Consider the following 12,283-nt stretch of genomic DNA (forward strand, 5'->3'; position numbering starts at 1 on the left):
TTGCACCATTTTTACAAACCAATTCTGGTTCATCTGTTTCACTCAACAATCGGCCATGTGCGTATGAAAACAAAGGCACCGCGCATGCGCGTTTTACTCCCATTCTATCGCGATATTTCATTTTCCTATCGTTGCCTAACATTATACCGGTATTACCGTTAACGGTATAATATGGCCCAGCCCTATTTGCAAGTGTAGCACCTCTATTCAGTCTTTTGAAAAACTAGGCTCACCCTTACGGCTTCCACAGGAATAAAAAATTTAAATGTCATCCAGGAGCTGTGTGAGCACCGTTTTGACAGTGTTATCATTTTGGTGTGTGTTGATACAGTGCCACAATCTCTGTTTTTTGTTATTCAGTTTAAAGCAGTCATTTTGTTATTGCTAGTACAGCTATGCATCTTTTTCACCGTTAAAATTCTGTGTTTATACTTGGGGTCTTGTCATTGCCTCCCTTCATAGTATTATAGTTTTGGAGCGCACTCTATTCACTGCTTTCTGCATCTCTGTTATCCAGTGTTTATGTTGAGTCTTGTACGAAAGATTATTTTGTGTTGCCCTACTAACAACTCTTAAGCTCAGATGTCTTTGTGAGAATTGGAGCACGTTTTGAGGAGAGACGGTTGAGAAGTGTTCAGTCACATACGGTACAGGAAGTTGCCTAATGGGAAGATTATGAAACCTTAGTAATGGAGAGAGGAGACTGGTGATTATATCTGTGGTGTAAACTGTACCTGTTTTTGCTTCTATTACCATGATGGATGGCTAAACACATGATTGTTTCAGGTTTTGGCCAGTTGATTTTCATACCTTTGTATGAATGTAAATCTGAAAGTCAACAGCATATGTTTAAAATGTTTTTAAAGGATTCTTGCAAAAGTGCTTTAAAGGTTGTTTAATATAATAGGAATAATCATTCTCATAATCTCTGCATAGTACTGCATAATAATCATTCTAATAATCTGCTCTCCTAAATTGGTCTGAGTTGTGCTTCATCTTACATTGTGTATTCATTTCTTCCTGTTATTGTGTGCTTCATCCTGAAAGTCAGTTCTTGTTAAGTCTTTATTGTTTCATTTAAAATAATGGCATTGACGTTTACTTGGTTTACTATGCCGTTTCTTGTTTTAATGCTGCTGGCCTCTGTGAGCTACCAAACAAATTTCGTTGTATAACTACAATGACAATAAAGTTCTTTAAGTTTAAGTTAAGTTTATTTATTAGCAGCTACAATCTACTATTCAACACAGGTTCAATTTAAAGACATGAATTAATTGTTAAATCAGAAAATTAGGCATAAATTTGGCTTTTTTTTTCTCCAAGTGTATACCAGATAGAGAAGACTGGATATTGCCTTTGTACCAAGATTGTTTTTTTTGTTGTTTTTTTTAGTCTATCAGTCCACAAAGAATTAATAATTAACGAAGTTTGTGCTGACATCCAATGCAAGCCATTTGGCACCAAGGTCAAGACATGTAGAGAGGCAGAACCCTGAGATCAGGGCAGACTCATGGTTTTAGACTTCATTCCTTAAAATAACATAATGATGCAAAAGAGGCAGTGGTGTCAAGAGAGATGAAGCAATTTGTATAGTTTTCTAAGGGTGAAGCTTCCCAAGAAGGACATGACATTGGTATATAAAGGAGAAGGGGTGGGACAGCCTGAGGGATGAGCCTGAGCCTAATGGCATTGCCTAAAGCAACTGCCTGTCAACTTGTGTTAGTCATTTCATTCATACAGAATTGCAAATGGATTATGTAAAAGTAACCACTAATATTAACTTCCTCTTACTCGGCTTTCTCATTGGACTAGCTCATGTTAACGGGACCTAATGAGGATGTACAAAAAGGAAAGGAACTAAGTCAGCATGTTCAGTCTGCACACTGTACTGTGTACTGTGCAAATATCTTGAGCTACCACGCTTGTCTTTACATTTTGGTTCAAAGAAACCAGACTATTTGTAATTTTCCTGTAAAAATTTGATGAAACTGGAAAAAAAAATGAGCAAAGACCGTTGAGCCATTATATATTTAGTGAAGCCTAATCAAAGATGCAGAAATGCTCTCAGTTACCTGTCAAGAAGCCGTTTGTAAGGTACAAAAATGATGAGTAAAGGCTAATATATTCCAGATTACACAAGAGCTGGACTTAAAATCAGTGACAACAAATCTTGTGAAGTGATGAATACAAATGTGAAGTTTTTGACTTAAATCCTTGCATGTATGTACATAGGAGGTCAGAGGAGCAGTAAGACAGTGAGTATGTGCAGCCATGGGTAAAACACAGTGATGAAAATGGAACAAGGGCAGCCAACATCCAAAGAAGAACTTTGAATGTCCTTCAAGAAACACAGAGAACTATTAAAAGAAAACTTGTTTAAGAGCGTTCAAGCTGGGTTGAAGAATCAAGGTGCTTGTTCCAAATATGGACTTTAAAGGTCATTAGAATTGTCCAAACTCTGTTTTTTTTTTTTCTTATGTTGTGTATTTCCATGTATGTGTGCAGGTTTAAATTAGTCTCTTCACCCATTTCCTGTGTTAAAAGCAAAATATGCAGGAATAAGGGTAGCTCAAGACTTATGGAAAGCACATCGATACCAGGTACAATTTATATGTAAACACACTGTGTTTGCACTCTTTCTCTTAATAAACACAGCATAAATAACTTAATTTAAAAATGAAAATGTATGAATTGGGCAAAAACAGCTGAAAATGTTGCTGTTGCCAAAAAACTCCAACCAAGCACATATTGATCTGCCACATTTGACATGTGCACACTGTCAGCGTAACATACTAGAATACTGAGAAATCAGAATTCAGCACTTCCTTCCTGTTATGTTAGAAAGCACCACTCATAACTTCTCTTGAATTTGTGTTTTCATCACTATTTAACAATGAGTCATCACAGAATTGCTGAGATACAAAAGGTTGTAACCTTTTGTTGTAATATGTCAGATAATATTCTTAGAACAAAAGCGATTTCGGAGGACGTGCGCTTAGACGTGACATGCCCTATATCGAGCCCAATCCCCGCATCACAGATTTAAAGAGATTTATCTGGATTTTCCCTTAAAATTTAAATGCATTCTGTGTATTGCCTATGCGCAAACCTGCCCTAAAATTCAATGAATAACCAAAATTTGCCTCACTGTTTTGTATGGAGCCTTGATGACTCACACAGACAAAAATCAAAACCCACTGAAGGCAGTGTGTAAATGTTTGGAAACTACACGTTGTTCACGTTCACTGTCGTATAGGGCCAGTGAAGCTAGATACTGTTAGGAGTTAAGGTTTTCCTGTGACTCACAAAACACCTGAAAACAATGTTATGACTATAACTTCCGTTCCCTGAAGGAGTGGAATGAAGTGCAACCCAAATGGTATGGGAAATCATGCTGCTGTATCCTGTATTCCTATTTGGGGAAAGGGGGAACTGACCTAACCAACCTGAATATGGTTGATGCCGTTAGGTAACCCAGTCTTTATGAAGTTACTTTGGTTGAGTCGTCATTGGCTTACAGAGGGCCAAAAATAGAGCTTTTCATTTCACATTATTCTTACCCTGTCACATGTAACGGAGTGGGAATTTTAAGATAAGTTAATGTGGTTCTTTTCAAGGCTGTCAAGATTATCAGGATCTCGCATAATAATAAAAAACCACCACACTTTCGCCCTGTTCCCCACACTCTCAGCGAATATTATGTGACTGCCTGGGTTGGTGTAGGTGTTGCTTCGATGTGTGGTTGGTGATGGGTAGGCTATGTTTCTGACTCATTCCATCTCTGTGTTCCAGGTACAAGCGAGTCTTCTCAGTGGGGACACATGGCATTACCACTTACAACCCAACCACGCTAGAAGTAACAAATCAGGTCAGTATGAATGAGAACGCCTTCATGATGTATGAACCTCTTCTTCTACCTCCAGTGCCTCACAGATGCTTGTGGGATGTGCTGCTCTTGGCACTTTGTGGCCCACATTTTCTAAACGGTTTAGTATCACAGCTCTGAATATATTTTTCTGTGTTTATCGGTGCACAAAATTTGATCCTGCTGTACTGCTGCATTATTGCATCTTATAAGACATTTATCTTTATGCTTCTTGTACATTTGGAAGCACTTGGAAACTTTTTAAATGTTTGAACTGGTCTTTTGATGCTTTAACATGTGTTTAATCCTGTATTTTCACTGTCTATGTCTGCAGTGGACTTATGGAGACATCTGCGGTATTGGCCCGGTAGGAAAAGGTCAGGGCACAGAGTTCAGCCTCACATTCCGTAAAGGCAGCGGCAAGAAGTCGGAAACGCTCAAGTTTTCAACAGAGCACCGGACAGAGCTGCTCACAGAAGCGCTGGTGAGGATAAACACATGGCTAGTACTATAGTACCACCATTGACTGAATAGACTTTACATCCTGACTGAGGTGTTTTGATGTAGCCTATTGTAGCTGTAGTGTCTTAACAAGGTCACTTAATGTGCAATGCACTTTTTTTTTTTAAAGAAATGCAACACTTGGAAGTCACAACGTTTGATGTGCTGTCAGTGTTGTGCAAAGATATGAATCATTGGAACTGTTGTTCTTGTAAAGAATTAAAGTCATGCTGAACTAAGCAGCAACAAGTATTTCCTATGGAAGGAGTTGTATTTTTCCATCGTTGAAGTTGTGTTTTACAATTATTAGTCATTAATGATTCAACAGTTAGCTGTGTAAGGTTGCACACTGTTGACTTCCTTATTATTCTTTTTTCACAGCGATTCAGAACAGAGTTTTCTGAGGGGAAGATAACTGGAAGGGTAAGTATTTATTTTTGTGCTTAAAAAAAAAGAGAATAAAGATCAAAATGAAAGTTTGAATATACATTTATATGTACAGAAGTACTGGGCCACCCACACGTCAAACCTACAGGAGCTTTTCAGCCACTGAAACACATGGCATGAAGCTCCTGGTGCACAATTTATGTGCTGATGTTAATGTCAGATGAGGTTTGGAACTCTGCAGTTTGCCAACAGAGCGTTGGCGACTTGCACACATCGTGTACCTCAGCACTCAGTGACCCTAATTTGTAACCTTGTGCGGTCTGCCACTTTGAGTTGTTGTGGTTCTTAAATGCCGCTAGTTTGCAATAATACCACTTACAGCTGATAATGAAATATCTAAGAAGGAAGAAATTTCACAAAATGACTTTGCAACGGTGGCATCCTGTAATAGTACCGTGTTCAAATTCAGTGAGCTCTTTGAAACAACCCATTGTTTCACAATTGTTTGTAAAGGCAGAATGCATGAGTAAATTAGCTGCTTGATTTTATGCAGCAGTAGCAATGGGAATCAAAACACCCACAATTCAAAGATTAAGAGTTGTGGCCCAGGTTTGTCCATATAGTGTAGGTGTACCATTGTTGGGTCATTATATTCAACGTCTTACAACACATGTGCCACATTCTTGGCAGCGCTACAATTGCTACAAGCACCACTGGAGTGACACAAGGAAGCCTGTGAGTTTAGAGGTGACACCAGGCGGCATCGACCAGATCGACCCCCACACTAACCGAGTGGTGTGTTCCTATGATTACCGAAATGTAGAGGGCTTTGTCGAGGTCTCTGATTACCAGGGAGGATTTTGCATCCTTTACGGGGGCTTCAGCAGACTGGTATGTGTTCATAAAGTTTGTGTTTTTGTATATTAAGGAGCTTTTTAAAAATTCATTATTTCTTTAAAAACATATGAGCAAGTTTCTCTTCACCTTCCTTTTCCTTTCTTTCAGCATCTGTTTGCCTCAGAGCATCGAGATGAAATCATTCGCAGTGCCATAGAGCATGCCGGGAACTTTATTGGCATCACTCTTCGATTGAGGAAGGAGGCTCTAACTTTTGAGGGTTTCATGACAGACAGGTTGGGGAAATACAGCTCAGACGAGAGCATAACTTCCCTAGCAGAGTTTGTGGTGCAGAAGATCACCCCTCGACATCCGGTGAGAACGCTCTAGTTTATTTTGCTCTTCTCATTGTTGTAGGGTGGTGGTTGTGAACATTCTATCCAAAAATTGACTAGGTTTCTGATCTGATTATGTAGTGGATTATTTGAAAAATGTGCTGATTTTTTGAGAGTATCATTCATGTTAAGATGTTTGTGCTTTTTGTCTCTTCCAGGAACCCGTTAAGCGCATCCTGGCCCTGACAGAGACGTGTCTAGTGGAGAGAGACCCCGCTTCATACAACATAGTCACCATCAAACCCTTTGGAGAGGTGAGCCTTAACAAAAAGTTGGAATAATTTTGGCACTAATAGTCACTCACTCAAAAGCATATTGTGTGCAGCTGTAATGAGAGGTAAATGTTGTTGGTTTTTTTTGCTTCATTATATATTATTAGGCTAAACTATCCCCTCCCACTCTCTTTTGGTCATTCTCGCTCTGTCTCATCTCCCCTCAGATATTTGCTCTCATCTGTGATGTGGAAAATCCTCAGGTGTTTACTGTAGAATTTATCCGAGGTCAGATCAGGAAGTTCTCCTCCACGGAAAGGTACGTTCGACAGTGTTTTTTGTCACGCTAAATTTCAGTTAGAATTTTTTTCTCTTTAACCGTAATGGCACATCGATCAGGCATAACATTATGACCACTTACAGGTGAAGTGAAGAAGTGAATAACATTAATTATCTCTTAATCAAAGCACCTTCTAGTGCAGGGGTGGGCAATTCCAGGCCTCGAGGGCCGGTGTCCCTGCAGGTTTTATATCTCACCTTGGGTCAACACACCTGAAACACATGATTAGCTCGTTACCAGGCCTCTGGAGAACTGCAGGACTTGTTGAGGCGCTAATTTAGCCATTTAAATCAGCTGTGTTGGTCCAAGGACACATCTAAAACCTGCAGGGACACCGGCCCTCAAGGCCTGGAGTTGCCCACCCCTGTTCTAGTGTGTGGGATATATTAGGAAGCAAGTGAATGTTTTTCTTTTTCTTCAAAGCTGATGTGTTAGAAGCCAGAAAATTGGCAACACTAAGGATTTGTGAGTTTGCCAAGGGCAACATTGTGATGGCTAGATGGCTGGGTCAGAGCATCTCCAAAACTGCAGCTCTTCTGGGGTCTTCCCCAGCAGTGAAGGTTGGCCGGTGTGGTCTGATCCAACAGATGACCTTCTGTAGCTCAAATTGTTCCGATAGAAAGGTGGCAGAATAGGAGGACAGCGAGGAGTTTGAGGTGTTGACTTGGCCTCCAAATTCCCCCGATCTCAGTCCAATCGCACATCTGTGGGATGTGCTGGACAAGCGAGTCCGATCCATGGAGGCTCCACCTTAAAGGATCTGTTGCTAATATATTAGTGCTAGATACCACAGCACACTTTCAGGGGTCTGATGGAGTCCATGCCTCGACATTTCAGGACTGTTTTGGCAGCAAAAGTTGGCCCAACACAATATTAAGCAGGTGGCCATGATGTTATGTGTGATCCGTGTTTTCTATCCGTGATCTCTAAGTTAATTTATTTTTCCGGTGCCACTCCCTCTGATCATTAGTGCATTTTGCTGAGTCTGTCTGTACGTGTGCTTGTAGGGACTCCCTGTTAGCCAGCTTACTTGATGGAGTCAGAGCATCAGGCAACAGAGATGTGTGTGTCAAGATGGCTCCCACCCAGCGAGGACAGAGATGGGGGCTACTGAGCATGCCTGTGGATGAAGAGGTGGAGAGTTTGCATCTCAGGTTCCTGGCAGCACCTCCCAGTGAGTCAGACCCCTTTGTCTCATAAAATCTGATACAAATTCATGGATCTTGTTTTTGATCTGCTCTACAGTCATATTTAAATGTTAATATTTTACACAGTAGTGTAAGTGGTGCTTCTTCGGTGGCACTGGTGATATTTTCTTCAACCTCTTTGATTTTTATGAAAATGTAATTGACATTACATTTTTTCCCCTTAATGTTTTTTTCACTAATTCCTTGTCTCACTAATTTTAACAGAATTATTTTACATGACGTTAAAAACCGGCACCACGCGGTGTCTTAAGTACAGCCACACAGACCTTTAAAACGTTCCCTGACCAAACTGCTTATCACATGCCCCTCCCGTCCCCCACGCCTTTCCAAAATGAGATATTTGGTTTTGCATGTGTCGCACATTATCTCTAACTTGAACCTGCATCCCTGTATTCACGCTGGCGTCCGACTGTGATTGAGTCCGTTTTATTTCTTTGGTTTTTCTGATCACTGTTATTTGTACAACCGAGGACGACACTGTTAACATCTCCATGGAGCGATTGTGAGGAAAAAGTGCTCTGGTTACTCTTGTTTTCACCCGCCTCTCTATAATCGCCAGCCTTCCAGTGTTGCTGCTGAGATAGACAGACACACTTTTGTTTGGTCAGACAGCACATCCTATTAATTTCTTTAACATTGCTTCCTCCCTTTTCCCTTTGCTTAGATGGAAATTTTGCAGATGCAGTATTCAGATTCAACGCCAACATATCCTACAGTGGAGTGCTGCATGCAGTAACCCAAGATGTGAGTGGATTTATTTTCTGTATGATTAATCTCTATGCATTTGCCTAAACAGGAGTCACAGTAATTTCTTTGTATGTCTCCTTTTTCATTCTCTCCAGGGTCTTTTCTCTGAGAACAAAGAGAAGCTCATCAACAATGCCATCCTGGCTCTTTTAAGCCAGGATACAGAGCTGCCGGCTCTTAATACTGAACTGGAAAGTCATTTTCAGGCCATACGACGCTTGGTGGCATCTAAGGCTGGCTTTCAAGCTTTCACCCAGCTGCCAAAGTAAGATTGTCCACATATGTACTTTTGCCCATCTCCTTTTACTTGCTGAAAGTATACATTTGAGCTGCTGGTAACAGGCATGCTCTGTCATTCCAAGGTCTGGTCAAGGGTCTGGACTCACAGATGCAACGTAAATATGAATCCATACATCTCAGTCTGCCCTTTCTCTGTATTTCATATCCTTCTTGATCTTTTTCCACAGTCTGTCCTAGCTGTCTATCAGCCTTCTTCTTTTATCTTTGTTCTGCTTTCATCTCAGGCTGTACGATGAGCACTTCTAAAGGGAGGTTGTGTTGCTTCACTTTGTTCGGTCGAGCTGTCTGCCTCGATTTGTCTTGACCTTCCACCATCCCCATGTCCTCTCATTTTTGCGCCTTCATCTCTCTCCCTTTATCGGCTTCGGTCATTCTGATCTTTACATTTCTGTATTGCCAGGAGCCTTGCAGTCTTCCGGGGTCACTGAGATGTATGAGAGGAACTGTATTTACTGTTTATTCCTTGTTCCCTGTGAAGCAAATGAGCCAGAATTGGTTATCCTGAAAGATTCATTGCTAGCGTAGCTTGGTGTTTCCCTGCCAGATTCACAATGCACACACTGTGCTAAATAAACAATAAACTCTTTCCTGAAAGATGGCTGAAAAGCACGAGAAACAACAAGCCACCTCTGAAGCAATGAATTCTTTGTGTATCCAACCCCAGACCTGTTTTTATAATGTATGTAAAAAAATAAAAAAAAACCCACAAAAATAATTCTGTTTCTGTTAACTTTACGTTGAATGTTTAGTTGTGTTTTTAAATCTGCTAATTTGTCTGTGTGTTTTAGGTTCAGGGAAAAGTTGGGAGTAAAGACGGTAAAAGCTTTAAAAAGGAACAACAATGGCGTGACACATGCTGCTATAGACATGCTCTGTGCTCTTATGTGTGTAAGTCACCTAAGTATGGAGATGTCAAACATATTTAAACCCATGGTAAAAAGAAAGCACTCGTCTTTCAAGTCTAAGGACAAGGTTTTGGACAAGTCCAGACCTTAGCGTGATTGAAATGTTGCTGCGGGCCTTTAAGAGAGCTGTGCATACACAAATGCCCGTAAAGCTCATTGAATTGAAACAATGCTATAAAGAAGAGTGAGCAAACATTCCTCCACAACATTTAAATAATTTAAAAGTTTGTAAAGACCAGATGATTTTTTTTCCCCCCACTGTGTCCTGTTACATAAAAAAATTAGAGTTGATAGAGGGTGCACTTTCTTTTTGCTATGACTGTACAGGGACATAGAGTTTGCAGTTTGACTGAGATTTTTTTTTTTTCTTTGATCTTTTTCTCCAGCCGATGCATGATGATTATGACCTGAGGCAGGAGCAGCTGAACAAGGCCTCACTGCTATCCTCCAAGAAGTTCCTTGAAAACCTTCTTGAAAAATTCATTACTAATGTGGTACATGTCTTTTTATTGTCAGCAAGCTGTTTTTCTCTCCTTTTTTCTGAAGCTCAGGCATACAAGGACATTCATAACTTTTTTGTATTTAAAAAATCACATCATATATACTATGTTTCTAATGTTATTTCTCTTTTTCTCATATTTTCCAGGACCATGGAACAGGAGCTTTGGTCATCAGCTCTTTGTTGGACTTTTTAACCTTTGCACTCTGCGCCCCCTACAGTGAAACCACTGAGGGGCAGCAGTTTGACATGCTGCTTGAGATGGTCGCCTCTAATGGGCGAACACTTTTCAAGCTATTCCAGGTGGGTAACTTGACAAGCAAGAAACTAAATGGAGAGGAAAGTAAATTAGGAATACTGTCAACAATTAGTCTGATTAAGACAAAAATGTAAAATATATTGAATGGTGATGTTCGTTTCTTTAGCATCCTTCTATGGCTATAGTGAAGGGAGCAGGTCTGGTGATGAAAGCTATTATTGAGGTAAGTCTTTTTGTAGGTGCTATACAGTGACGTCTGGATGTGTTACGCCTCAGGATTTATGATAATAACCAACTAAGCTTTATTTACATTCAGGAGGGAGACAAGGAAATAGCCACCAAGATGCAGGAGCTGGCCTTGAGTGAAGGGGCGCTGCCGAGACATCTGCACACATCTCTGTTCACCATTAGTGCAGACCAGCGGATGCTTACCAACAGGTCTGATCTCAGTAAACATGAACACTGACACATAGTAATGTAGTTTTTTTCTTATCTTTTTGCTGCTGCAGGTTTTTCCTCTACTGTATTTGTATTTCAGTAAAAATCTGTGCAGATAAACATCATAGGACAGAATTTTACTTGTTACTGGTGATAAATATCTGCCAATAAATGATGTTTCTCAGGCAACTCAGTCGTCACTTGGTGGGACTGTGGACAGCAGAGAACCCTGTAGCAATAAACCTTCTCAAGAGGATACTGGTAAGCCGATTTCAGACTCTTAGAAGAGAAAAAAATTGATGCCGTTCCAATACTCATGCCAGAAGCTTTTAGTGTGATGATGGTAATAGCCTGTACTTTTTGCTGGCAGCTGAGGTAGCTTGTTTAAAGTCTTCATTTATTTCATTTCGGCTTGTTCATCTCTGTGCTTGTAGCCAACAGGCCTGTTGGCATACCTGGACAGTCCTGACCCTGTCCCAGAGAAAGATGTGGACAGAATGCACGTCCGTGACAACTTGAAAATCGCTACGGTATGTGGACAGACATGCACCTTAATGTAATAGAGTCAGTAAAAAATAAAATGTTTGCCATCTGTAATTGTTTTTATATCTTTGTTTCCCACAGGACCAGCTGAATCGAAACAAGGTGCCTGAATGGCAGCGGATAGCAGGAAAAGCAGCCAAAGAAGTGGAGAAGTTTGCCAAGGAGAAAGCTGATCTCGTGCTGATGCACTGGAGAGATAAAATGGGCATAGCCCAGAAGGAGGTGAGAATGATATCTTTTAATTTGTAAAAGGACTTCATGGCTGTTTAACCTCTGAGCTATCAAAAGAGCTGCTGCTGCAAGTGTGTTCTGCTCAGGTTGCTTTAACTTTCATCTTTTTCTATTCTCGTGCTGATGCTGAATAGTGCTGCAGAATCCAAAGACAAACTCAATGGCAGACTTTCCACTTGCTGCTGGTATTTTGCATGTATGGCAGTTAGAGCTTTGCTGCAATCACATTTGACCTTTCTTTGAAAAATATGTGCCTCAGTTATATGCTCTATACACTGCTTGTGCTCCTTTCATATGTGTTTGCCATAAATCTTTTATTTAGGTATGGAGAAAATTTTGCTTGACTCTTTGTATGGCGAGGTGCAGAATGCGAAGGGTTACCGCTTACTCTTAAGGAAAACCTCTGTTTGGATGCGTGGTGTTTCAGTCTGAACACAAATAGGTGTTTTGTTTTGTTTTTGTACACCCAAAAAATGTTTGGGTGGGTCAAGATTGGTGGTGACAGCCACCAAGCTATATCAGGTATTGCCTGCTCTTTGTGCACCCTAAATCAAGACTCCCTTAAAAATAAAATGAAGTTACGTTTCTTCTCTTTCTGTTTCTCTGGCTGCATGAT

General features: G+C 40.5%; 1 protein-coding gene across 5 annotated transcripts in view; it reads left to right on the forward strand.

Moving 5' to 3' along the window:
• LOC102296465 (dnaJ homolog subfamily C member 13) overlaps window positions 1-12,283 on the forward strand; it is a 32,642-nt gene that overhangs the window by 7,917 nt on the left and 12,442 nt on the right. For 4 of the 5 annotated variants that reach the window (XM_042220941.1, XM_042220942.1, XM_042220944.1 and 1 more), the window contains exons 3-21: window positions 3,793-3,868; window positions 4,200-4,349; window positions 4,748-4,789; window positions 5,444-5,644; window positions 5,759-5,965; window positions 6,144-6,239; window positions 6,425-6,516; window positions 7,545-7,711; window positions 8,410-8,489; window positions 8,588-8,757; window positions 8,855-8,887; window positions 9,581-9,680; window positions 10,084-10,191; window positions 10,344-10,499; window positions 10,622-10,678; window positions 10,772-10,893; window positions 11,079-11,154; window positions 11,328-11,423; window positions 11,518-11,658. In XM_042220941.1, the coding sequence (XP_042076875.1) occupies window positions 3,793-3,868; window positions 4,200-4,349; window positions 4,748-4,789; window positions 5,444-5,644; window positions 5,759-5,965; window positions 6,144-6,239; window positions 6,425-6,516; window positions 7,545-7,711; window positions 8,410-8,489; window positions 8,588-8,757; window positions 8,855-8,887; window positions 9,581-9,680; window positions 10,084-10,191; window positions 10,344-10,499; window positions 10,622-10,678; window positions 10,772-10,893; window positions 11,079-11,154; window positions 11,328-11,423; window positions 11,518-11,658 (2,170 nt within the window). The remainder of the gene's footprint in view (window positions 1-3,792; window positions 3,869-4,199; window positions 4,350-4,747; window positions 4,790-5,443; window positions 5,645-5,758; window positions 5,966-6,143; window positions 6,240-6,424; window positions 6,517-7,544; window positions 7,712-8,409; window positions 8,490-8,587; window positions 8,758-8,854; window positions 8,888-9,580; window positions 9,681-10,083; window positions 10,192-10,343; window positions 10,500-10,621; window positions 10,679-10,771; window positions 10,894-11,078; window positions 11,155-11,327; window positions 11,424-11,517; window positions 11,659-12,283) is intronic. The other variant, XM_014333658.2, reaches the window with a different exon arrangement.

Source organism: Haplochromis burtoni, unplaced genomic scaffold (assembly GCF_018398535.1).
Source record: "Haplochromis burtoni strain Fernald_Lab_line unplaced genomic scaffold, NCSU_Asbu1 Contig_58, whole genome shotgun sequence".
NCBI lineage: Eukaryota > Metazoa > Chordata > Actinopteri > Cichliformes > Cichlidae > Haplochromis > Haplochromis burtoni.